Source organism: Saimiri boliviensis, chromosome 20 (genome assembly GCF_048565385.1).
Source record: "Saimiri boliviensis isolate mSaiBol1 chromosome 20, mSaiBol1.pri, whole genome shotgun sequence".
NCBI lineage: Eukaryota > Metazoa > Chordata > Mammalia > Primates > Cebidae > Saimiri > Saimiri boliviensis.
This window is the reverse complement of record NC_133468.1, coordinates 40,867,501-40,892,676: the sequence shown is the minus strand read 5'-3', so window position 1 is coordinate 40,892,676 and position 25,176 is coordinate 40,867,501. Positions and strand designations below refer to the sequence as shown.

At 49.9% G+C, this 25,176-nt stretch overlaps 2 protein-coding genes and 1 pseudogene across 3 annotated transcripts in view; 2 read left to right on the top strand and 1 right to left on the bottom strand.

The window, feature by feature from the left end:
• Positions 1-8,047, bottom strand: part of LOC104652357 (uncharacterized) — a 28,915-nt pseudogene extending 20,868 nt beyond the window's left edge.
• A 41-nt stretch (positions 8,048-8,088) lies between these two features.
• NUPR2 (nuclear protein 2, transcriptional regulator) lies at positions 8,089-9,667 on the top strand. 2 transcript variants are annotated; one of them, XM_010344617.3, is made up of 2 exons: positions 8,089-8,493; positions 9,451-9,667. In XM_010344617.3, exon 1 carries the CDS (start codon positions 8,182-8,184, stop codon positions 8,473-8,475), a length of 294 nt encoding a protein of 97 aa, XP_010342919.2. In that variant the 5' UTR covers positions 8,089-8,181; the 3' UTR covers positions 8,476-8,493; positions 9,451-9,667. The 2 variants fall into 2 exon arrangements, with proteins under 2 accessions (XP_010342919.2, XP_074246353.1); XM_074390252.1 differs by lacking the exon at positions 9,451-9,667 and adding an exon at positions 8,847-9,440.
• A 6,151-nt stretch (positions 9,668-15,818) lies between these two features.
• Positions 15,819-25,176, top strand: part of KCTD7 (potassium channel tetramerization domain containing 7) — a 19,118-nt gene continuing 9,760 nt past the window's right edge. Inside the window, exons 1-2 of the mRNA XM_039460628.2 lie at positions 15,819-16,181; positions 20,233-20,402. Of these exons, the coding sequence (XP_039316562.1) occupies positions 16,038-16,181; positions 20,233-20,402 (314 nt within the window). The 5' untranslated portion in view covers positions 15,819-16,037. The remainder of the gene's footprint in view (positions 16,182-20,232; positions 20,403-25,176) is intronic.

Sequence of the window (25,176 nt, the reverse complement as noted above, 5' to 3'; positions counted from 1 at the left end):
GGAGCCTGAGGCAAGAGAATCGCTTGAACCCAGGAGGCAGAGGCTGCAGTGAGCCAAGATCATGCCACTGCACTGCAGCCTGGGCAACAGAGTGAGAATCCATCCCCCCAAAAAAAAATGTAAAAATTAATTTACTAATCTCTGCTCTGAAGCCACATCCAAACAGAACTCTAAAAACAAAGATCCAAGAAATTTGCATGGTGCTATTTATATACAGGTCTCCCATAAACCTCTGTATGTACATTTAAATATTATGCCACCTGATGGTTGGGAGCGGCTCAAAACTGGGCATGGTGTCACATGCCTGTAGCACCAGCCACTTAGGAGACTGAGGCAAGAGGAGATAACTTGAGCCCAGGAGTTCTAGTCTAGCCCACAAAACGTAACAAGACCCTGTTTCTTTAGAAAGAAAAGGGGAGCTGTCAGGGAGCTCACTGGTGAATTACTTTGGTGACATCAACAACTGCTATCAAACACTACCATAAAATCCAAAATTACATCTACTGCCAGATTTTTCTCTTTACTTCTGGACTCATTTATCCAACTGCCTCCTCCACCTCTACACCTCAACTTGAATGTCAACTAGAAACTAATTAATTACTTTGTTCTTAGATTGGCTTTCCTCTGACATCTAAAGACTTGTCTTAAATTCTTTTTTTTTTTTTTTTTTTTTTTTTTTTTTTTTTTTTTTTTTTTTTTTTTTTTTTCTCGAGACGGAGTTTCGCTCTTGTTACCCAGGCTGGAGTGCAATGGCGCGATCTCGGCTCACCGCAACCTCCGCCTCCTGGGTTCAGGCAATTCTTCTGCCTCAGCCTCCTGAGTAGCTGGGATTACAGGCACGCGCCACCATGCCCAGCTAATTTTTTGTATTTTTAGTAGAGACGGGGTTTCACCATGTTGACCAGGATGGTCTCGATCTCTCGACCTCGTGATCCACCCGCCTCGGCCTCCCAAAGTGCTGGGATTACAGGCTTGAGCCACCGCGCCCGGCGTTAAATTCTTACTCTATGTTTTTAGCACCAAATCTGAACAGGTCTAGTATAGGAACTCTTTGAGATAAGAAACACATGTGTTTTTGAGAAACCACAAATGAAACAATTACCATAGCTGTAAAAAAAAATATGCCCATAAACAAATAACAGTAAAAATCTTAGAGGTTTTCAGTAAAACTAGAGAATGATGTTAAATAAAATCATTCTGTTAAATCAACAAGAAAATATATAAACCTAATTCTAACAAACTTTCTATAAAATAAAAAAGAACCAGTTGTCAGAGTTGAGAGTAAAAAAGGGAAGTTTTACAAAGAGGTGAAGCCAATTGCAGAATGTGCTCATCACATATCATCAAGGCTGCCCAAATCACACCCACCCCCCCTTATTCCACTTAATATCACCTAAGGTCAGGAGTTCAAGACCAGCCTGGCCAACATGGAAAAATCCCATCTCTACCAATAATACAAAAATTAGCCTGGCATGGTGGCAGACAACCGTGAGGCAGGAGAACTGCTTGCAGCCAGGAGACAATGAGCCAGAATCACACCACTGCACTCTAACCTGGCAACAAGAATGAAAACTCCTTCTCAAGAAAAAGAAAACTTCCTTTGGGAAGGCCTTCTACATTCACATCTCAACATGAGACTGGACAAAAGGGTATGGGATTATCACCAGACCTTTGGCTTTTACAGCCTGACCTATAAGGACAAAAGAAAACAAGATATCATTTAAACACAATTTGTAGGTAAGAATAATTGAATCTGTATTGCTCTTTAAATTTTTTTTTTTTTTTTTTTTTTTGAAACGAAGTTTTGCTCTTGTAGCCTGGAGCGCACTGGCGCGATCTCGACTCACTACAAGCTCCGCTTCCCAGGTTCAAGGGATTCTTCTGCCTCAGCCTCCCAAGTAGTTGGGATTACAGGTGCCTGTCACCACACCCAACTAATTTTTGTACTTTCAGTAAAGATGGGGTTTCACCATGTTGGCTAGTCTGGCCTCAAACTCTTGACCTCAGGTGATCCATCCACCTCGGCCTCCCAAAGTGTTGGGATTACAGGCCTGAGCCACTGCACCTGGCCTTCTCTTTAACTTTTGTAATTTGATCTTTACTTCTATGATTGTAATTGAGTCCAAAGAAAAATAGTATGAGTAAAATAAGAACACCCCAAATGGTAATATTCTGTTTATCAATGTCTGCTGTAAAATATCCCATTACAGGCAAGTGCAGTGTCTCACACCTATAATCTCAGCACTTCGGGAGGCCAACACAGGTGAATCACCTGAGGTCAGGAGTTCAAGACCAGCCTCACCAACATGGAGAAATCCTGACTCTACTAAAAATACAAAAAGTAGCCAGTCATGGTAGCACATGCCTGGTAATCCCAGCAACTCAAGACACACTCTCCCTCTTACCAAGTTGGAATCCCTAGCTACTTTTCAGAAGAGCAGAGTGTGTACCCCAATCCCAGCTTAGTATGGTTCACATCTGCATTTAACTCATAAAACCTGGCTGCTCCCCATGCCCTGGAAAAAAAAAAAAAAAAGGTCTCTCTGTGGTGGGTATGGGACTGTCCCCATTCAGGAGGGACCTGCCCAGACTCAGTGAGAAGGAAGCCCAATTTCCCACCAGGTTGGCAGGGCTAGGAAAAGGAATGTGTTATAGTAGCCCCAAGACCAAAAAGAGGCAGCAGAGAGAGCAGAACAGTACTCCCATGGAACTCATGCTGCTGCCTGAGTGAGATGGGGAAAGAGTGCACCCCAGTGACATGAGGGGGCAGAAAGGTGAGGTTCCAAGCTGGCTTTTCACTTCACTTCCTGCCATGTTCCTCTGATCTCCAGGTGAGACTGCCCACTTTGGGCCTAGGGTTGCCACTGGAGCCCGTACCCAAATGCAGCCCCCCCATGGCCATGGCCCCAGGAGCGGCAGAGCAGGGAAGAGTCCTGGACAGAGGAGAGGCAGGGCAGAAAAGAGTGGGCCTCTAACTCCAGGAGGGGGGCCCTGCTCATGGGTCCGGCTTTCTGGCCTCTTCTCCCTTACTCCTGGACTGATCACCTGGGGAAGAAGTGAGGCAAGGTTTCTCACCCTCAGGTCTGAGGGGCTCAATTACCGAGCCCTTAGGGAGGTGTGAGCCCCCTGAAATGATAAAAGGTTTTGTGTGGAGAGTGTGCATATGCGTTTCTGGGAAAACGGTCCACAGCTCTCATTTTTCACAGGCTCCATATTCAAAAAAGGTTAGAATTCTTGCTACAAAGCAGTGGAAGCAGCTAGGTGAGGGGCCTGCCAAGGGTGCTCTGGAGACGACCTGGGCCCTCCTGAGCCCACTGTCCCCTAGGGAGGCTGTGCTGCTTGGTATTTGCAGAGGTAACGGGGTGGGGCATGCAGGGACTGACATTGCCCAGATGACCCACAGGCCTCAGCTGGGAGGTGAGGGGTGCATCTCCTGCAGCATCCTCCCTCCCTAGAGCCATGGTGCCAGGAGAACTGGCCCTGGTAGTAAGTGAAAAGCCTATAATTGACTCCCTCCCTGGCCACGCAGACAGTGAACCAAGGGCACTCATATCAAGTAAATGCCTTGGTCACTGTGACCAAGGTGACCAGTAGGCATTCCCAGGTGCAGGGAATCTCCTGACACCAAAATATGCACCTGGTAACCTGAGGAAAGAAAAAGGACTATCCGATGGGATGGGGCTGAGCTGGGTGTGTGGTCCTTGTGGGTCTTGGTGAGTGGGAGGGGGAGCAGCATGACCCAGGCCTCGCAGCAAAAGGACAACCAGGAGACAGTCTGGAAAAAGTGCTGGATCCACGAGGGTTCAAGGCTGGCCAGAGAGGGAGGTGGGGTAGACTGGGAAGTTCTGAGGTCTGAAGAGGGGCACTGGAAGGCAGAAACCAGTTAAGGTGCATAGTTACCTGCACCCTGGGGGCCAGGTGCATCCTTAGCCCAGAGCAGACACCAAGATTTCTGGCTCTGGGCATGACCTCAGTTTGGGGAGAAGTCCCAAGCCCCACCAGGACCACCTGCCCCTCAGACTGCTTCAGATGCTGAGCCCAAGCCAGGGGTAGGAAGTTAGACTGATGCCTAGGGCAATCGTGACAAAGTCCCTGGTTTTCCCCAGCTATGGGGCTGAAGGAGAATTATAGCCCAAACCCCCAGATGCTGGCTCTGAAACTAACACTGGGCCCTCAGTGCCCACAGGGAGATGCAATCAGCACACTTTCCAGATGGAGAAATGGGCTCAGAGCAGTCTGAACCTTAACCCATTCCCCAGACCAGGGTCCAGGCCCAGACTATTCTTTTGTCACTGTGTCCACAGGGCAGCAGGTGCTCTGGTGTACCCACCGGAGCCTGGTGACTTTCTCCAACTTTGGAAGCCCAGGAGCATGACCCACGTCCACAGATGTACCTGGCATGAGGCACGCCCAGAGGCAGATGAGTTTTGCCTCCTCCACTGGATCGTGAGAGCCTCAAAGGGGACAAGGATCTGCATGAGAAAGCCCTTGAGACGTCGCACAAAGCTGGCAGCAGACAGTGGGCAACCTGGGGCAGTTTCCCTCTGGATGGATCCACAGTGCCTGGATGGGACCTGGCTCAGACAGAGCTCAGTTCTGCAGGTCACTGAGGCATGGAGAGATCACAGCCACCAAGTGTAGAAGTCTGGATTCAAGGCCAACAGTGTGACTCCAAAGTCCCTGCCCTAGTCCCTGGACCACTCACCTCTATAAAATACTGAAAATTTCATTTTAAGCAATTTTATTTTTTTTGAGATAGAATATGGCTCTTTTGCCCAGGCTGAAATGCAATGGTGCGATCTCAGCTCACTGCAACCTCCGCCTCCGGGTTCAATCAATTCTCCTGCCTCAGCCTACTGAGTAGCTGGGGTTAAGGGCATGCATCACTACACCCAGCTAATTTTGTAATTTTAGTAGAGATGGGGTTTCTCCATGTTGGTCAGGCTGGTCTCAAACTACCGACCTCAGGTGATCCGCCCATCTCAGCCTGACAAAGTGCTGGGATTACAGGTGTGAACCACCACACCTGGCCAAGAAATCTTTATTTAAAAACACACTGGGGCCAGGCATGGTGGCTCACACCTGTAATCTAAGCACTTTGGAAGCTAAGGTGGGCAGATCACCTGAGGTCAGGAGTTCAAGACCAGCATGACCAACATGGTGAAACCCAGTCTTAAAAAAAAAAAAACTGGCCAGGCACAGTGGCTCAAGCCTGTAATCCCAGCACTTTGGGAGGGTGGATCATGAGGCCAAGAGATCGAGACTATCCTGGTCAACATGGTGAAACCCCGTCTCTACTAAAAATACAAAAAATTAGCTGGGCATGGTGGCGTGTGCCTGTAATCCCAGCTACTCAGGAGGCTGAGGCAAGAGAATTGCCTGAACCTGGGAGGCGGAGGTTGCGGTGAGCCGAGATCGCACCATTGCACTCCAGCCTGGGTAACAAGACCGAAACTCCTTCTCAAAAAAAAAAAAAAAAAAAAAAAAAAGAGTTTGAGACAAGCCGGGACAACATGATGAAACCCCATCTCTACTAAAAATACAAAAAAAGAAAAAAAGCCGGGCACGGTGGCTCAAGCCTGTAATCCCAGCACTTTGGGAGGCTGAGGTGGGCGGATCACGAGGTCGAGAGATCGAGACCATCCTGGTCAATATGGTGAAACCCCATCTCTACTAAAAATACAAAAAATGAGCTGGGCATGGTGGCACGTGCCTGTAATCCCAGCTACTCGGGAGGCTGAGGCAGGAGAATTGCCTGAACCCAGGAGGCGGAGGTTGTGGTGAGCCGAGATCGCACCATTGCACTCCAGCCTGGGTAACAAGAGCGAAACTCCGTCTCAAAAAAAAAAAAAAAAAAAATTAGCCATGTGTTGTGGTGGGCACCTGTAATCCCAGCTTCTCAGGAGGCTAAGGCAGGAGAATTACTTGAACCTGGGAGGGGGAGATTGCAGTGAGCAGACATTATGCCACTACACTCCAGCCTGAGCAACCACAGTGAGACTCCAACTCAAAAAAAAAAAAAAAAGACTCCATGTAAAAAAAACACGTGGTATGGCAAAGAAAACAATTACTGTGTTAAAGACAGTTTCATAGAAAATGAAAAACCACCCAAATACAATAAGCTGTCTTTTTATATGGGTATAATTGTTATTCTTATTTTACAGCTAAAGAAACAGACTCAGAGAATGTTATTTGATTGAACCATGTTGCATCTCTGGACAGTGCAGTGAGACAGACTTCGTGCATAACTCCACTTGTCTGCCAGGGCACCTCTCATAAAGGTAAGGTATGTATATTTGGCCCAGTATACAAAGGTGCTGGGGAAGCACTGGGTCAACTCTACAACAGTACTTCCAGGTTCATCAAAGGAAGTACTTCCCTTAAGGTGAAGTACTTAAGGGAAGGTGAAAATGCTTCTAGAAGGCAACTAGACACCAGCGCCCTTGCTTGTCGCCTTTGGGCTCTTCCTCTAAGGCCAAGAGTGACCTGAAATTCTTGACTGACAGTTCCAATCAACTGGAGAAAATGGTGCCAAGGTCACCAACATCAGACAGATTCACTTGAGTGCCTATCTATGTGCTTTGAAAACAAAACTGCTTTTGTAAAGGATACTGTATTTCAGAAACACATAATAATATTCACAACTAATAGCACTGTAAAATGCTCATGTGTTGAATGCTACTTTAGAAAAAAATGTTCAAATCTAGGAAAACAATTTCTGATAGAAAACTATCAATTACCTAGGTAGCTAGCTATCAAGAGACATGGTCTCATTCTATTGCTCAGGATGGAGAGTAGTGGGATGATCATAGCTCACTGCAGCCTCAAGTGATCTTCCTGCCTCAGCCTCCTAAGTAGCCGGAGTCACATGGTTACATCTGTTTTTTGTTTTTGTTTTTGTTTTTTTTGGAGAGACAGGGTTTCACTACATTTCCCAGGCTGGTCTCAAACTCTGGAGTCCGTCACCCAGGCTGCAGTGCAGTGATGCGATCTCAGCTCACATCTTGTCTCCTGGGTTCAAGCAATTCTCCTGTCTCAGCCTCCTGAGTCGCTGGGATTATAGGTATGCCCACCACACCCAGTTCATTTTTGTATTTTTTGTAGAGACCTGGTTTCACCATGTTGGCCAGGTTGGTCTCGAACTCCTGACCTCAGGTGATCTGGCCATCCCAGCCTCCCAAAGTGCTGGGATTACAGGCGTTAGCCACCAGGCTGGGCCAAGCACTTTCTTGTTATTAAATAGCCTAACCCAGGTGGGGGTAGTGGCTCATGCCTGTAATCCCAACAACTCTGAAGGCCACAGTGAGAAGATTGCTTGAACCCAGGAGTTTGAGACCTGCCTGGGCAATATAGCGAGATCCCTAATCTCTACAAAAAAATGCTAAAATTAAAAATAATAATAAAAAAATAAAAGAAAAAGAAAAGAAAAAAAAAGAAAAAAAGAAGAAAAATGCTAAAATTAGGCCAGGCATGCACCGCACCCAGCTATTTTTGGATCTTTTGCAGAGACGGGATTTCATCATGTTGCCCAGGCCAGCCTCCAACTCCCGAGTCGAAGCCATCCTCCCGCCTCGGCCTCCCAAGGTGCTGGGGACGCAGGGCCCAGCCAGCCTCCTGTTTTCTTTAAGCAGTCCGTCCCTGTTGCACACTTGGGATAATTTTTTAAATTTTTTTTAGGCAGGCTTTACCTGTCTCGCAGGCTGGAGTGCTGTGGTGGGATCATCGCTCAGTGTAGCCTTGAACCCTGGGGTTCAAGCAGCGGGGAGGCTGAGGTGGGACTGCAGACACAGGGTCGCGCCATGTTGCCCAGGATGCTCTCGAACCCCTGGCCTGAAGGGCTCCGCCCGCTTCGGCGGGCCGACATCGTTTTCTATTTCTGGCCGACATGACCACTGCGCTGGCTCGGAGTTTGTCACCTGCCCTTCTTCAGCCAGCAGCACACAGGGCCCGGCGCGAGGTCGCGGTTGCCAGGGTCGGCTCCGAGCAGGACGCCGCTCAGTGCCAGGAGCCGGACCGCGCGCCGGACGCCGCCGAAGCCCCGCCTCCGTGTCGCCGCGGAGGCGCGCCCTTGTGACGTTCGAGGCCCGCCCCTCAGGCGGAGCCAATCGGAACTGGAGGCGGGGCCGCTGGGTCTTCCCGGAGCGCGCGTGCGCGGGCGGGGGCCGCTGGCGGCCGGGCGGAATGGACGCCGAGGCCCAGCACGCTTCTCCGTGTCCGCAGGCTCCTGCCCGGCCGCCGTCCCCCGTGAGCCACAAGGAGGAGCTTTACGACTGCCTGGACTACTACTACTTGCGTGACTTCCAGGCCTGCGGGGCCGGGCGCAGCAAGGGCCGGACACGGCGCGAGCAGGCGCTGCGCACCAACCGGCCGGCGCCTGCCGGCCACGAGCGCAAGGTCCTGCAGAGGCTCCTCAACGGCCAGCGCAAGCGCCGCCAGCGCCAGCTGCAGCCCCGGCCGCGCACTCGCCTCGCCTGAGCCTGAGCCTGCACCTGGGTACGGGCCCCCCCGCCACCTCCCTCAGCCCGCGCCCGGGGACCCCGGGAGCGACTCGTCCTGGGCGGGATCGGCCCCCTCGGAGGCCTCCCGGCGTTGGGGACTTGTACCCCCCAGAGTGACCTCTGACAGCCGTTACAATAGCATTAAAGCTTTTGCAGTTTTGTACGAAGGGGCTAGGAGACGACGACGATATTTTTTCTTTTTTGTAGAGTCTCGCTCTGTCAACCAGGCGAGAGCGGTGGCGTGATCTCGTCCCACTGCGACCTTCATGCTCCTGCCTCAGACTCCTAAGTAGCTGGCTTTACAGGAGCACGTCACCACGCCAGGCTAATTTTTTTTTTTTTTTTCAGTAAAGACGGGGTTTCACCATATTGGTCAGGCCTGTCTCGAACTCCTCACCTTGTGATCCGCCCGCCTCCGTCTCCCAAAGTGCTGGGATTACAGGCGTCAGCCACCTCACCCAGCGACAACATCTTTTTGAAAATGTAGGTGATCCAGCCCGGGAGGTTGAGGTTATGGTGAGCCGTGATGGCCACTATACTCCCACCTTCGTGACAGAGCAAGACCCTGCCTCTAAAAAAAATAGGTGCAAGTGAGAGCTTTTCTTCCAGTGCTCATGCTCAGACTGAAAGAAGTAATTGGGCCCGACGCAGCGGCTCCCAGCACTTTGCGGGACCGAGGCGGGCTCAAGAGTTCCAGACTAGCTTGAGCAATATGGTGAAACCCCATCTCTACAAAAATACAAATATAAAAAAATTAGCTGAGTGTGGTGGCATGTGCTTGTAGTCCCCCCTACTTGCGGGGCTGAGGCGGGAAGATTGCTTGAGCCCAGGAGGTCAAGGCTGCAGTGAGCCCTGATCGCCTCACTGCACTCCAGCCTGGGCAACAGAGTGAGACCCTGTGTCAAAAAAAAGAAAGAATAACTGATCCGTGTTTTTGTCTGATCTCCTACAGGATACCCGAAGGACGTGTTCAAAGTATTTGCTGTGACTCCAACTGTAACTTGGTTCTAAGGAGGAGAGAATCCATGTTTGATCAACAGAACTTTTCAGCTTCACTTAAGTTTACTCCTTCAATATCTTTTCCTTACTGATTGATTGTTAATTAAGTAGTGTCCAAGTGGGTTAGCCTTCTTAGGGTTTATTAATAAAAGAGAGCAGCAAGAATGGCATTTTAACTCTTCGGGGCTTTTTTTCAGTTACCATGGTAACTCTTTTCAAGTCCACAAATGATTCGTTCTTATCTGTAAAGAAGAGGCAGGTCACAAAGATAAGTAGGGAGAGACCAAAGATAGGAATATATGTAAGATTTCTTATTTTTTTATTTTTGAGACAGAGTCTTGCTCTGTTACCAGGCGCCAGGCTGTAGTGTCTCAGCTCACTGCAACCTCCAGCTCCCAGATTCAAACGATTCTCTTGCCTCAGCCTCCCAAGCAGCTGGAATTACATGCGCCCACCACCATGCCCAGCTAATTTCCTTGTATTTTTAGTAGAGATGGGGTTTCAGCATGTTGGCCAGGCCAGGTGCGGTAGCTCACACTTGTAATCCCAGCATTTTGGGAGGCTGAGGCAGATCACCTGAAGTGAGGAGTTTGAGACCAGTCTGGCAAACATGGCAAAATTCCATCTCTACTAAAAATATAAAAATTAGCCGGGCATGGTGGTGGGCACCTGTAGTCCCAGCTGCTCGGGAGGCTGAGGCAGGAGAATCACTTGAACCTGGGAGGATGAGGTTGCAGAGAGCCGAGATCATGCCACTGTGCTCCAGCCTGGGCTACAGAGCAAGACTCCGTCTCAAAAAACAAAAAAGATTTCTACCTAAATGTCATGGACTCCTCTGACCGGGTGTGGTGGCTCAGCCTGTAATCCAAGCACTTTGGAGGCCAAGGCAGGTGGATCACCTGAGGTTGGGAGTTCAAGACCAGCCTGACCAACATGGTGAAATCCCATCTTTAAAACATATATATATATATATATATATATATATATATATATATAATACTTGCATATCATAATGTATATTGCACAGTGTGTCACCCTCAATCAAAAGAGTCAGAATCTACTTTAAAGGGAGTTTATTCATGCACAGAGTTTAAGGAGGGCCACTTGGGAAACACAAATTCCCAAGAGTGGAAGTCAGTGTTCAAGGCTTAGAAGTTTGGGATTAGGCCGGGCGCGGTGGCTCAAGCCTGTAATCCCAGCACTTTGGGAGGCCGAGGCGGGTGGATCACGAGGTCAAGAGATCGAGACCATCCCGGTCAACATGGTGAAACCCCGTCTCTACTAAAAATACAAAAAATTAGCTGGGCATAGTGGCGCGTGCCTGTAATCCCAGCTACTCAGGAGGCTGAGGCAGGAGAATTGCCTGAACCCAGGAGGCGGAGGTTGCGGTGAGCCGAGATTGCGCCATTGCACTCCAGCCTGGGTAACAAGAGCGAAACTCCGTCTCAAAAAAAAAAAAAAAGAAGTTTGGGATTACTTACATAGACAAAGTTTAGGGACGCGTCAGAGAATTTCAACACCTCTCTGTTTAAGGCTTAATACGTAGTTAAAATAATCTGATTAGTCCAGGTGGTTTTTCTTTCACTGTGTCATCCAGGCTGGAGTTAAGGGGCGGAATCATTAGCTCACTGCAGCCTCAACCTCCCAGGCTCCAGCAATTCTCCCCACTTGGCATCACTAGTAGCTGGGACTACAGGCGTGCACCAACATACCTGATTAATTTTTGTATTTTTTTGTAGAAATGGGGTTTCGCCACATTGCCCAGGCCTGTCTCATACTCCTGGACTTAAGCAATCTGCTCACCTCAGTTTTCCAAAATGCTAGAATCATAGGCATGAGCGAGTGCGCCCAGATGAGGTAGTCTCTTTTTGGGAAACGTATTTAACCTTCACATTGAAGATGTAAGTCATGGGCTCTTTTTTGCCGTCTAGTGTAAGTTAGGTACGGAAAAATAGAGGAGGCAGTTAGTTTATAACAAAGACGAGTGACTGGAAGGAGAAGTCTAGTCTCTGGTCTCTCACAGTCATTTACAGAATGAAAATAATAAGAATTATAATTTAAGAACCAGAAGTTACAAACATGCTGTGTGACTTGGTCAGGGTGTAACATCCTCCTTGGCGTGAGAAATAATAATTATAGAGGGTCCTGAAACATTATTTTTTTGTATAGTTGCTAGGTTCTCTGCACTATTGATCCCACAACAGTTCTTCAAGGTAGGTGCTGCTATCTTTTTTTCTTTTTGAGACAGAGTCTTGCTTTGTCATCCTGGCTAGAGTGCAATGGCATGATCTGGACTCATTGCAACCTCTGCCTCCCAGATTCAAGCAGTTCTCCAGCCTCAGCCTCCTGAGTAGCTGGGATTACAAGCACCCACTACCACACCTGGCTAATTTGTATATTTTTAGTAGAGACCACGTTTCACCATGTTGGCCAGGCTGGTCTCAAACTCCGACCTCAGATGACCCACCAACCTCAGCCTCCCAAACTTCTGGGATTATAGGCATAAGACACTGTGCCTGGCCTATATTTTAGAAAAGGGATTCTAAGGCACAGAGAGTTGAAGTACCATTCCAAAGGTGATAACAGCTAGACAGCAGACCAGGTCGCCTCCCAGGACTTTTGCTCTTGATCGCTATACTACCTTGTTGAACACAGCAGTAAATATTTCATACGTAGTTTAAACCAAAATTTTCCTGTTGGTTGTGGTAAACCATGTTTTCTTGTTTTGAGACAGGGTCTTGCTCTGTTGCCCAGGCTTCTGGTGTGCAGTGGCGCAAACACGGCTCACTGCTTCTTTTAAAAATGGAAACTTATAGACGATTTACTTCAAACTAATGATAAGAAAATGATACTGTTCTGGTTTGTTTTGTTTTTGCATTTTTTTTTTCTTTTTTGACACATGGTGTTGGTCTGTTTCTGTTGCCCAGGCTGGAGTCAGGTGGCACAATCATGGCTCACTGCAGCGTCAACCTCCTGGACTCAAGCAATCCTTCCCCCTCAGCCTCCCAAGTAGCTAGGAATGCAGGTACATGCTACCACACTTGGCTAATTTTTGTATTTTTTGTATAGACAGGGTTTCACCATGTTGCCCAGGCTGGTTTCAAACTCCTGGTCTCACCTATTCTCTACCTTGGCCTTCCAAAGTGCTGGGATTACAGGCATGATTCACTGTGCCTAGCTGATGCTCTTTTTTTAAATGCATTTTTGCCTTTTTTTTTTTTTTTTGAGGTGGAGTCTGTCTCCAGGCTGCAATGCAGTGGTGCAATCTCTGCTCACTGCAGGCTGGTCTCGAACTCCTAACCTCAGATGATCCACCCGCCTCGGCATCCCAAAGTGCTGGGATTATAGGTGTGAGCTACTGTTCCCGGCCATTTTGCTCATTTTAGGTACTAGGACTTTTTTAATTAAAAAAAATTTTTTTCAGAGAGTCTCACTCTGCCACACCAGCTGAAGTACAGTGGCACTGTCACAGCTCACTGCAGCTTCGACTTCCTGGACTCAGGTGATTCTCTCAATATAGACTCCCAAGTATCTGGGATCACAGGAGCATGCCATCAAACCCGGCTAATTTTTTTGTATTTTGTAGAGAATGGGTTTCACCATGTTGCCCAGGTTGGTCTCAAACTCCTGGGCTCAAGTGATCTTCCAGCCTCTGCCTCCCAAAGTGCTGGGATTACAGGCTTGAGCCACTGCACCTGGCCTTTTAAATTAAATCTAAATTATAAATGTCACTGTAGTAAATGTGTGTATTATTTATCTGTTGCTATGTAACAATTACTCCAAGCCTTATGGCTTAAAATAAATACTTAGGCCCTGGCACAGTAGCTCACACCTGTAATCCCAACAGTTCGGGAGGCTGAGGTAGGCAGATTGCCTGGGTCCAGGAGTTCGAGACCAGCCTGGGCAACACAATGAGACTCCATCTCTACAGAAAACGCAAAAAGATGTGGTGATACACACCATGTATCTCATTCTGCCCCTCAGGCTGGAGTGCAATGCTGTGATCTTGGCTCTTTGCAACCTCCATCTCCTGATTCAAGCAGTTCTTCTGCCTTGACCTCCCGAGTAGCTGAGAATACAGGCACACGCCACCACACCCAGTTAATTTTTGTATTTTTAGTAGAGACACATTTTCACCATGTAGCCCAGGCTGGTCTCAAACTCCTGACTTCAAGTGATACACTCACTTCAGCCTCCCAAAGTGCTGGGATTACAGACGTGAGCCACCATGCCTGGCCTAATTTAAAATTTTTTAAAATAGGAAACAGTAGACTCTGGATAGATGGGGGAGCAGGAAGAAGAGGTATGGGTTGAAAAACTACCTATTATGTGCTGTGCTCACTGCTTGGTTGCAAAATACCCTTGTAACAAAACTGCACATGTACCCCCTGTATCTAACACAAAAGTTCAAAGCTTGTGCAATGGCTCACGCCTGTAATCCCAACACTTTGGGAGGCTGAGGTGGGTGGATCACTTAAGCTCAAGATTCAAGACCAGCCTGGGCAATGGGGTAACACCCTGTCTCTACAAAAAATACAAAAAGTAGCCAGGCATGGTGGTGGGCACCTATAATCCCAGCAACTTGGGAGGCTGAGGCAGGAGAATCACTTGCACCTGGGAGACAGAGGTTGCAGTGAGCCAGGATCATGCCATTGCACTCCAGCCTGGGCATCAAGAGGAAAACTTGGTCTGAAAAAAAAAAATTAGCCAGGCATGATGGTATGCACCTATAGTCCCAGCTACTCAGGATGCTGAGTTGAAGATTGCTTGGGCCCAGGAGCTCAAGGCTACAGTGAACCATAATCACAACACTGCACTCCAGCCTGGGTGACAGAGTGAGACCCTGTCTCAAAAATAATAATAAAATAAAAGTTCATTTTTTTTTTTCTGTTACGCAGGCTGGAGTGCAATAGCTCAATCTTGGCGCACTGCAACCTCTGCCTCCTGAGTTCAAGTGATTCTTCTGCCTCAGCCTCCGGAGTAGCTGGGATTACAGGTGTGCACTACCATGCCCAGCTAACTTTTTAATTTTTTTTTTTTTTTTTTTTGAGACGGAGTTTCGCTCTTGTTACCCAGACTGGAGTGCAATGGCGCGATCTCGGCTCACCGCAACCTCCGCCTCCTGGGTTCAGGCAATTCTCCTGCCTCAGCCTCCTGAGTAGCTGGGATTACAGGCACGCGCCACCATGCCCAGCTAATTTTTTTGTATATTTAGTAGAGACGGGGTTTCACCATGTTGACCAGGATGGTCTCAATCTCTTGACCTGTGATCCACCCGCCTCGGCCTCCCAAAGTGCTGGGATTACAGGCTTGAGCCACCGCGCCCGGCCAACACTGTATTTTATGTGTGTGTGTGTGAGATAGAGTCTTTCTCGGTCGCCAGGCGTCAGGCTGGAGTGCAATGGCGCGATCTCTGCTCACTGTAACCTCCGCCTCCCGGGTTTAAGCAGTTCTCCTGCCTCAGCCTCCCGAGTAGCTGGGACCACAGGCATGTGCCATCACGCCCAGCTAATTTTTCTATTTTTAGTAGAGACGGGGTTTCACCACGTTGGCCGGGATGGTCTCGATCTATTGACCTGTGATCCAGCCGCCTCGGCCTCCCAAAGTGCTGGGATTACAGGCCTGAGCCACCGCGCCCGGCCCCGACCCTGTCTTTTAAAGAAGCAAATGGAAAGGAAAAAAAAAAAAGGTGGGGCGGGGGGAAATTGGGAACGTCTTTGTAGCAAAAAAAAAAAGGCTGGAACGGGCCGAGAACCTCGATCCCCGGGGACGCAGCCTCTGGGGCCGGACTCCGCCTCCCAGCCCGGGGCGTCTCGGGGAGGGGCCCGCCTCCGTCTGTGGGTCCCGGTGGGGAGTCGCTGTCATTATTCCCGGGACGCAAGTGCTCCTGTGTCGGGTTCTCCCGTTCGAATTCCCGCGTGGACTCCCGGGCGGGGCCCGCCGCGGTCGCGGGGCCGCAGCCACCCCAGCCCTCCTCCCGCCACGTCCCCCAGGAAGCGCCGCTCGGGGCCTCCGTGGACGGGGACCCGCCGTCCTGGGGACAGACGCAGGCGCGGGCCGCGAGCCCCGTGGGAAGGGACGGGCCGCGGGGCCGGACGCGGGCGGGGGCCGTCCTCCCTCGGACGCCGAGGCCCCGTTATCCGGGGGCGGCGGCACCGCCCGGTCTCCCGCAGGGGGCACGCCCACCGGCCAGAGAGCCAATCGGAGCACGGGAGGCCCGGAGGCCGCCGCCCAGCGACCACTCAGGGCCCGCCGCACGCGCTGCCTGCTCTTCCACTGGCCGAGCGTCCTGCCCATCAGGGCGGAACCAGCGCGGGCTCCGCCAATAGCGGCAGGCGGCCGGGTCAGGCCGGCGGCCTGGCGCGAGCCGCTCGGCTGTGGGGGAGCCGCTGCCTCCCGCCTGCGCGCCGCTCTCGGCCCCCTCAGGCCCGCCCGCGGCCGGCCGCGTCATGCCAGGCGCTGCTCGGCGGTAGGGAGTGCCCGGGGCTGCAGCCGCCGCCCTCCCGCCCGAAGCCGCGCCCACTGCCCAGAGCCAGAGGGATGGTGGTAGTCACGGGGCGGGAGCCAGACAGCCGTCGTCAGGACCGTGCCATGTCCAGCTCCGACGCCGAAGACGACTTTCTGGAGCCGGCCACGCCGACGGCCACGCAGGCGGGGCACGCGCTGCCCCTGCTGCCCCAGGAGGTACCCGGGGCGATGGCGGGCCGGGGGACGCGGGGGAGAAGCAGGCGCCAGGCTGAGCTGACCTTGGCGGACCGGCGGCGCAGGGCTGGGGGGCGGGCCCCGCGGACCTGCGCCCTGCCCCTGCCCACCTGCGCCCCTCCCTTGCCCACCTGCCACCCCGCCCACCGGCGCCCCCCCTTCCAGCCCCCACCCTGCGGCGCCCCTCCCCTCCCACCTGCAACCCCCGCCCACCTGCCACCCCGCACACCTGCGCCCCTTCCCCCACCTCCAGCCCCCACCCTCCTGCGCCCCTCCCTTCCCACCTGCAACCCCCCCCCCGCCCACCTGCGCCCCTCCCTTGCCCACCTGCCACCCCGCCCGCCTGCGCCCCTCCCCCACCTCCAGCCCCCCCACCTTCCGGCGCCCCTTCCCGCCCACCCGCAACCCCCCCCCGCCCACCTACGCCCCTCCCCCCACCTACGCCCCTCCCCCCCACCTCCAGCCCCCACACTCCGGCGCCCCTCCCCGCCCACCTGCCAGCCCCGCCCACCTGCACTCCTGTCAGTTGCACCCAGCAGGTGGGCTTTCGCGCCCCCCACCCCCTCCTCCCATACTCACTGTCCCTGTAAAGGTGATTTAATCCCATCAGCCTGTCCCACCTGTACCGAAGACAAAAGGGAAGGTGGGCCGTGGGAGAGCTATGCTGGAGCCCCCAGAGCTGATGGTGTCTGACCAGGCACAATGGCTGGCGCCTGTAACCCCAGCACTTTGAGAGGGAGAATCGCTTCAGAGCGCTGGAGGCCAGTCTGGGCAACATAGGGCGGCCCCCATTCCTACTACGACTGGAAAAGAAAAAGGCATTTCGGGTTGGATCAATACAAAGAAGAAAAGAAAAAGATGTCTTCTAGGGAATCCAGCAGGCTGCCTTAGTGGTTGCGGACACCTGCTCTTCATCTGCCCACGGACAGGGCAAGGCGCTGTCTGCAGATAACGGGCAGGCCAGGTCATAGGTGTGTCCACGGGCAGCTGGCACCCCATGGCTTCCACTGACAGGCCGCTGTGCTCTGATGCACCGGGGCTTGCACCGGTCTTACTTGATGTGTGTGATGCTATCATGTCAGCACCTGAAATGACACTCAAGAGACAGATGATGGCTCACGTTTGTCATCTCAGCACTTTGGGATGCTGAGGTGGGAGGACTGCTTGAGCCCAGCCAGGGCAACAGTGAGACCCTGCCTCTACAAAAATAAAAATAAAAATTAGGCAGGCATGCTGATGTGTGCCTGTAGTCCCAGGTGCTCAGGAAGGTGAGTTGGGAGGATTGCTTGAGCCCTGGAGGTTGAGGCTGCAGTGAGCCATGATTGTGCCACTGCACTCCAGCCTGGGTGACACAGTAAGACCTTGCCTCCAAGCAAACAAACAAACAAACAAAAAAACCAAGAGAAGGGAAAAGATGCCAAGTGTGGTGGCTTACACTTGTAATCCCAGTGCTTTGGGAGGCCAAGATAGGAGGATAGCTTGAGGCCAGAAGTCTGGGACCAGCGTGGGCAACACAGTGAGACTCCATGTCTCCAAATAAAAAATAAACGTGAGGGAGGAAAGGTGAAGCATTACTGAACACCGAAGATGGCTCCTGGGAGGCAGAGACTAAGGTAGTGCCAGATCCAGAAGCGTGTGATATGTGGAGTCCCAGGACAATGGATAGAAGCCCTCATGGGCTGGGCTAGGTGATGCTTTGGGAAGCAGACAGTGTTGTGCGGGGATTGCAAGCCCAAACACACAATGCCATGGGAAAAGGAGCAAAAGTTACAAGGAATCTCTGCAACTGAAAAAAAAAGTCATCAGTCACAGTGGTGCTATTTTTTGTGCACTGTCATTGGGGAAATGATGTGGTTTGAGGGAAAGAGCACAAGACCATAGACTGCAGACCAGGGCCCCACTGCCAGCTCCCCGCTCTGATTGCATTGTTCCATGTGAGCTCTAAAACTGTTTTCCATGGCTTTCGTCCTCTCTGCTTCAATCCTGTTATCTCTAATATGGAGCAAACACCTGGATGGGGATGAAGTATTTTTGGAAGAGATTTTAAAAGCTCCAGAAATAAGTGTTACTACTACAAAACAATATTTGAGCCCTTTATATACACATAAACTGATTTTAGAGGACCTACAGAGTAAGCACAAGGCATTTCTATATTCTATGGGTGCAGAAGAATAACAGTATGTACACGCAGAAGTGTAAATACCTGTCTGTTCTTTCATTCATTCATTCAGTAAATTTTGGGTCTTTACTTGAGCCAGGCACTGCACAAGGTACTGGGTCATCATGATTTAAGGTACTTGTATCCTATTTTATTTCACAAATGATTTGAAAGCTGGGAAAGGGACTGTGTAGATAAGTAGACCTTCACTGGAGCAAGAGAGATGTAATGCTGACAAGGATGCATGGCTGTAATCCCAGCACTTTGGGAGGCCGTGGTGGGCAGATCACTTGAGGTTAGGAATTTGAGACCAGCCTGGCCAACATGGTGAAACTGTCTCTACTAAGAATAGATTTAGCCAGTGTGGTCGTGCGCGCCTGTAGTCACAGCTACTTGGGAGGCTGGGGCAGCAGAATCACTTGAACCTGGGAGGCAGAGGTTGCAGTGAACCGAGATTGTGCCACTGCCCTGCAGCCTGGGCATTGCAGTGAGACTCCGTCTCAAAAAAAGAAAAAAAAATGACGCATGGGGATAAAATTTGAATTGATCTGGAGGAAGTTTGTGGGAAGATTAGAGAGAACTTACACTGACCTCATTTCTTTCAAATGCAGTTTGGTAGAAACCACAAGCAGTGAAAAACATCAGAAAAAAAAAAGCTTTGCATTTTAACAGAAACCTCGAGCTTCTTACGGCATATTTATACCATCACGTTCTATTCCTTTTTTTTTTTTGAGATGGGAGTCTCCCTGTGTTGCTCAGGCTGGAGTGCAGTGGCAGGATCTTGGCTTACTGCAACCTCTACCTCTCAGATTCAAGCAATTCTCCTGCGTCAGTCTCCAGGGTAGCTGGGATTACAGGCACCTGCCAGCATGACAGCTAATTTTTGTGTTTTTAGTAGAGATGGGGTTTCACCATGTTGGTCACACTGGGCTTGAACTGACCTTGTGATCCGCCCACCCCAGCCTCCCAAAGTGCTGGGATTACAGGTGTGAGCCACGGCACCAGGCCTATACCGTCGTTTCCATGTTCCTCACTCAGCTCTTGCCTCTAGAACTTTCGCTGGACTGCAGACCAGTCTCACTCTACAGATTAGGAGAGGAGTAGTTGCCTGGAAGCATTCAACACACAGCTACTGAGCCCTGCTGTGGATAGCCCGGTGATTAGTGACCAAGATGCTTTCCTTGTCTTTGGGAAGCTTGGGGTCTAGTGGAGTGAACTGACAGAAGAAAATAATTGGCAATGTACTATGCTTGGAGCTATTTCAGAGGAGAGTGTGGCACATGGTGAAGGCACAGTGTCATTAACTCTATCCTGCGGGCAGGTGAGGAACAGTAGAGCAGAAATGCTCACAGGGGAGGGAAACTTGCATTGAAAATTCTAGAATGAGTAGATGCCGCTAACTTGTGTGATGTCTTGGTGTGAATTAGAAAAAGGGCACATAGCAGTTCATTCTCATCCAGGTGCTTTTTTTGCAGTGAACAACCTATACCACTATATGGGGCCATTTGGCTTGCCATATAGACAGAAGGAGGAGAGTGGTGAGAGCATTCTGGCAAATAAGATAATGTGAGCAACAGCACAAAGCTGGTGAATTCTGGAAGTGAAAGGACACTGAAGGCTTGAGCTCTAGAGCAGTGAAAATGGGGTTGAGGTGGAGAGACCTGCTTTAAGAGCTCTGAGGGTTGGAATGGGTAGGACTCAGCAGGCGATGAGGGTGGGGCAGAGGGAGGAGAGAGAAGAAAGTGATCAGATGGACTGGGCTTGAGTGACTGAGTGAATGGTGTGGCACCAGTCAGACCCGAGGGACTGAAGATGGAGCAGCCCCACCCAGCTCTCATTCCCCACGTCCTGAGAGCCCTGGTGATTTCTTTCCAGTTTCCTGAGGTTGTCCCCCTTAACATCGGAGGGGCTCACTTCACTACACGCCTGTCCACACTGCGGCGCTACGAAGACACCATGTTGGCAGCCATGTTCAGTGGACGGCACTACATCCCCACGGACTCCGAGGGCCGGTATTTTATCGACCGAGATGGCACACACTTTGGGTATGTCTCTCCCTCTACAGTCAACTTTGTAGTCCCAGCAAGTGAGGAGCCTGGGCTTGAGTATGGGACGTTAGTATCTTCCGTAGTACCTAGAAGAGGAGATAACATATTGATGACATTTAATAAATGGGCTTACTGAATTAGATAAAATTTATTTAGCCAAAGGAGACTAACACAGACAAATTCAAAATAACACACACGGGCTGTAGGAAATTGCTTCAATCCTAGACAATTTAAAATGTTTTATTTTTGTCCCAGCACAGTGGCTCATGCCTGTAATCCCAGCACAATGGGAGGCCAAGACAGGTGGATCACGAGGTCAAGAGAGCAAGACCATCCTGGCTGACATGGTGAAACCCTATCTCTACTAAAAATACAAAAATTAGCTAGGGTGGCAGGTACCTATAGTCCCAGCTATTCAGGAAGCTCAGACAGGAGAATCACTTGAACCTGGGTGGAGAGCAGAGGTTACAGTGAGCCGATATTGTACTACTGCCCAGCCTGGCAATAGAGTGAGACTCAGTCTCAAAAAAAAAAAAAAAAATTATTGTTACTCAAGTGTGGTGGCTCACACCTGTAATCCCAGCACTTTGGGAGGCTGAGGCAAGTGGATCACTCTAGGCCAGGAATTCGAGACCAGCCTGCCAACGTGGTGAAACCCTGTCTTTCCTAAAAATACAAAAATTAGTTGGGCGTGGTGGCTCATGGTGTAATCCCAGCTACTCAGGAGGCTGAGGTAGGAGAATTGTTTGAACCCAGAAGGCAGAGGTTGCAGTGAGCCGAGATCACAACACCGCACTGCATCCTGGGCGACAGAGCGAGACTCCATCTCAAAATACAAAACAGGCCGGGCGTGGTGGCTCACACCTGTAATCCAAGCACTTTGGAGGCAAAGGCAGGTGGATCACCTGAGGTCGGAAGTTTAAGACCAGCCTGACCAACATGGTGAAACTCTGTCTTTTTTTTAATTTTTATTTTTAATTTTTATTATTTTATTTATTTATTTATTTTTTGAGACGGAGTTTCACTCTTGTTACCCAGGCTGGAGTGCAATGGCGTGACCTCGGCTCACCGCAACCTCCGCCTCCTGGGTTCAGGCAATTCTCCTCCCTCAGCCTCCTGAGTAGCTGGGATTACAGGCATGCGCCACCATGACCAGCTAATTTTTTGCATTTTTAGTAGAGACGGGGTTTCACCATGTTGACCAGGATGGTCTCGATCTCTCGACCTCGTGATCCACCCACCTCGGCCTCCCAAAGTGCTGGGATTACAAGCTTGAGCTACCGCGCCTGACTGAAACCCTGTCTTTTAAAATAAATAAATAAATAAATATATATATATATATATATATATATACAAAACAGGCCGGGCCTGACTGAAACCCTGTCTTTTAAAATAAATAAATAAATAAATATATATATATATATATATATATATATATATATATATATTTAAAAAATACAAAACAGGCCGGGCGCGGTGGCTCAAGCCTGTAATCCCAGCACTTTGGGAGGCCGAGGCGGGTGGATCACGAGGTCGAGAGATCGAGACCATCCTGGTCAACAAGGTGAAACCCCGTCTCTACTAAAAATACAAAAAGTTAGCTGGGCATGGTGGCGCGTGCCTGTAATCCCAGCTACTCAGGAGGCTGAGGCAGGAGAATTGCCTGAGCCCAGGAGGTGGAGGTTGCGGTGAGCCGAGGTCGCGCCATTGCACTGAAGCCTGGGTAACAAGATCGAAACTCCGTCTCAAAAAAAAAAAAAAAAAAATACAAAACAAAATTTTATTTATCTAATTATACACACATATACAATGCACACACACACACACATGTGTGTGTGTGTGTGTGTGTGTGTGTATGTGTATGTAAAAATAGAGATGGGATCTTGTTGTATTGCCCAGACTGGTCTTAAGCTCCTGGTCTTAGGCAGTCCCCCCACCTTGGCCTCCCAAACTCTGGTATTACAGTATTTATTTAATTTTTAGTTTGTTGTTTTTTTTTTGCAATAGAGTTTCACTTTTGTTGCCCAGGCTGGAGTGCAATGGCACGATCTCGGCTCACTGCAACCACCGCCTCCCGGGTTCAAGCGATTCTCCTGCCTCAGCGTCCTGAATAGCTGGGATTACAGGCACACATTACCATGCCCTGCTCATTGTTTTTTCTATTTTTAGCAGAGACAGGGTTTCTCCATGTTGGTCAGGCTGGTCTCGAACTCCTGACCTCAGGTGATCCTCCTGCCTCGCTCGGTCTCCCAAAGTTGTGGAATTACATGTGTGAGCCACTGTGTCCAGCCATGTTTTTTATTTTTTCTTTCTTTGCTTGGGGTGTGTGTGCTGCTTTTTGGAGATAGGGTCTTGCTTTGTTGCCCAGGGTGAAATGTAGTGGCTGTTCACCAGTGTCATCATAGGTCACTGCATACTTAAGCTCCTGGCTCAAGCAGTCTTCTCACCTCAGCCTCCCAAATAGCTGAGATGACAGGCATGCGCCACCACACCTGACTATCCTAGGCAATATGAGACCAAGAAATTCTCATCTGCGTGGAGAGGAATAAGTATAATCTCAGGTGGAGGGTGTAAGCAAAAACAACTTGGAGAGTACATTCAGATCCAGATTATTGGGCTCAGCATTGCTATGGGAAGGAAGCATGGTGTGTAGCAGTGGTTCCCAGTAGTTTAAAACAACAACAACATAGCTACATACCCAGAAAAAAAGAAAAAGAAAATTTAATTTTTTACAATAAAAAAAATTTAAAAACCAAAAAACAAAAACAACAAAAAAGATGAAAGATTGCTACAGAGGAGTTCTTTAATTTTGCCAAGAAAAGTCTTTTTTTAAAAAAACAAGGCCGGGTGCAGTGGCTCACGCCTGTAATCCCAGCACTTTGGGAGGCTGAGGCGGGTGGATCATGAGGTCAAGAGATCGAGACCATCCTGGTCAACATGGTGAAACCCTGTCTCTACTAAAAATACAAAAAATTAGCTGGGCATGGTGGCGCGTGCCTGTAATCCCAGCTACTCGGGAGGCTGAGGCAGGAGAATTGCCTGAACCCGGGAGGCGGAGGTTGTGGTGAGCCGAGATCGCGCCATTGCACTCCAGCCTGGGCAACAAGAGTGAAACTCCGTCTCAAAAAGAAAAACAAAAAAACTCAAAAACCTCTGTTGTTCCTGTCACTTAACATTAAAACGTCAAAAACACAATCTCAACAACAACAAAATAGCAGCCAGGCATGGTGGCACTTTCCTGTAGTCCCAGCTACTTGTGAAGCTGAGGTGGGAGGATTGCTTGAGCCCCGGAGTTGAAGGCTGCAGTGAGCCATGATCCTACCACAGTGCTCCAGCCTGGACAACAGAGTGAGACTGTTTTTTTGTTGTTGTGGTAGTGGCTGCTTGTTTTTGAGACAGTGTCTTGCCCAGTTGCCCAAGCTGAGTACAGTGGCATGAGCATGGGTCACTGAAGCCTTGACCTCCCAGGTGCAAGCAATTCTCCTGCCTCAGCTTCCCAAGTAGCTGGGTCTAGAGGTGTGCACCACCATGCCTGGCTAATTTTTGATTTTTTGTAGAGATGAAGTCTCACTATGTTGCCCAGGATGTTCTCAAACTCCTAAACTCAAGTGATTCTCCTGCCTCAGACTCCCAAATTGCTGGGATTACAGACTGCACGGGCTAAGACTCTGTCTCTTAATAAAGAAAAACCTTTCCCAAGGACTTCTGACAACCTTATACATAAACAATTTAAAGACTTTGGCCGGGCGTGGTGGCTCAAGCCTGTAATCCCAGCACTTTGGGAGGCCGAGGCAGGTGGATCACGAGGTCGAGAGATCGAGACCATCCTGGCCAACATGGTGAAACCCCGTCTCTACTAAAAATACAAAAAATTAGCTGGGCATGGCGACGCGTGCCTGTAATCCCAGCTACTCAGGAGGCTGAGGCAGGAGAATTGCCTGAACCCAGGAGGCGGAGGTTGCGGCGAGCCGAGATCGCGCCATCGCACTCCAGCCTGGGTAACAAGAGCGAAACTCTGTCTCCAAAAAAAAAAAAAAAAAAAAAAGACTTTATGCCTCAGGTTGTGTGTTTGTAAAATGAGAAATAATTACAGCTGCTGCGTAGGCTTGTCAGTGAGGATTATGTAAAGAGCCTTGGTAAGACCCGTAGCCATGTCCTTTTCAGAGTATGTGGCTGGAACTCTTAGCTCCTTCAGTCTGACATTGGAGATGACTAGAGACCTTGAACCACACACCCAGGGAGGCAGAAACTCCAACCACAACATCTCTGTGCTGGCCTCCAAGTAGGATTGCCCACATTTTGGGAAAGGTCATTTTTATTCTCAGAAAGGAGGCCCTGGTCAGATAACTTGCTTGGAATCATCTAGGTTTCCCCGGTGGGCTCTCAGCTGCCTCAGTGCTGAGAAAACAAAGTGTCACATCGCTCTGCAGAACTATAAAAAGATGTTTGTTTGCAGGCTGCTTGGGGGAGGAAAGTGCTGGCCCCAGCTGGCAGCTCCCACAGCACTCTTAACTGGGTCTTTCCCCAGGGTTTTGTTTTTCAGAGCTCACCAAGGTTTGCTAAAGATCTCGAAGGGATTTTGGGGAGGGGGATCCGAGTTTGACTTGAGGTGGAATTGCCCATGCCCAGGTGGCTACAGCTAGAGAGTGGCAGTGCCAGGCAAGGGCATGGCAGAAAGCAGGAGATGGCGACATTCATACTTTGGCTGATGAGCTCCTGTGACCTGTGATTCATCAGCAGCAGATGAAGTTGTTGAATGACTCAGATAAAA

Bases quoted from the DNA above. Each gene is read 5' to 3' on its own strand.
- NUPR2 (XM_010344617.3), top strand. From the start codon at position 8,182: ATGGACGCCGAGGCCCAGCACGCTTCTCCGTGTCCGCAGGCTCCTGCC.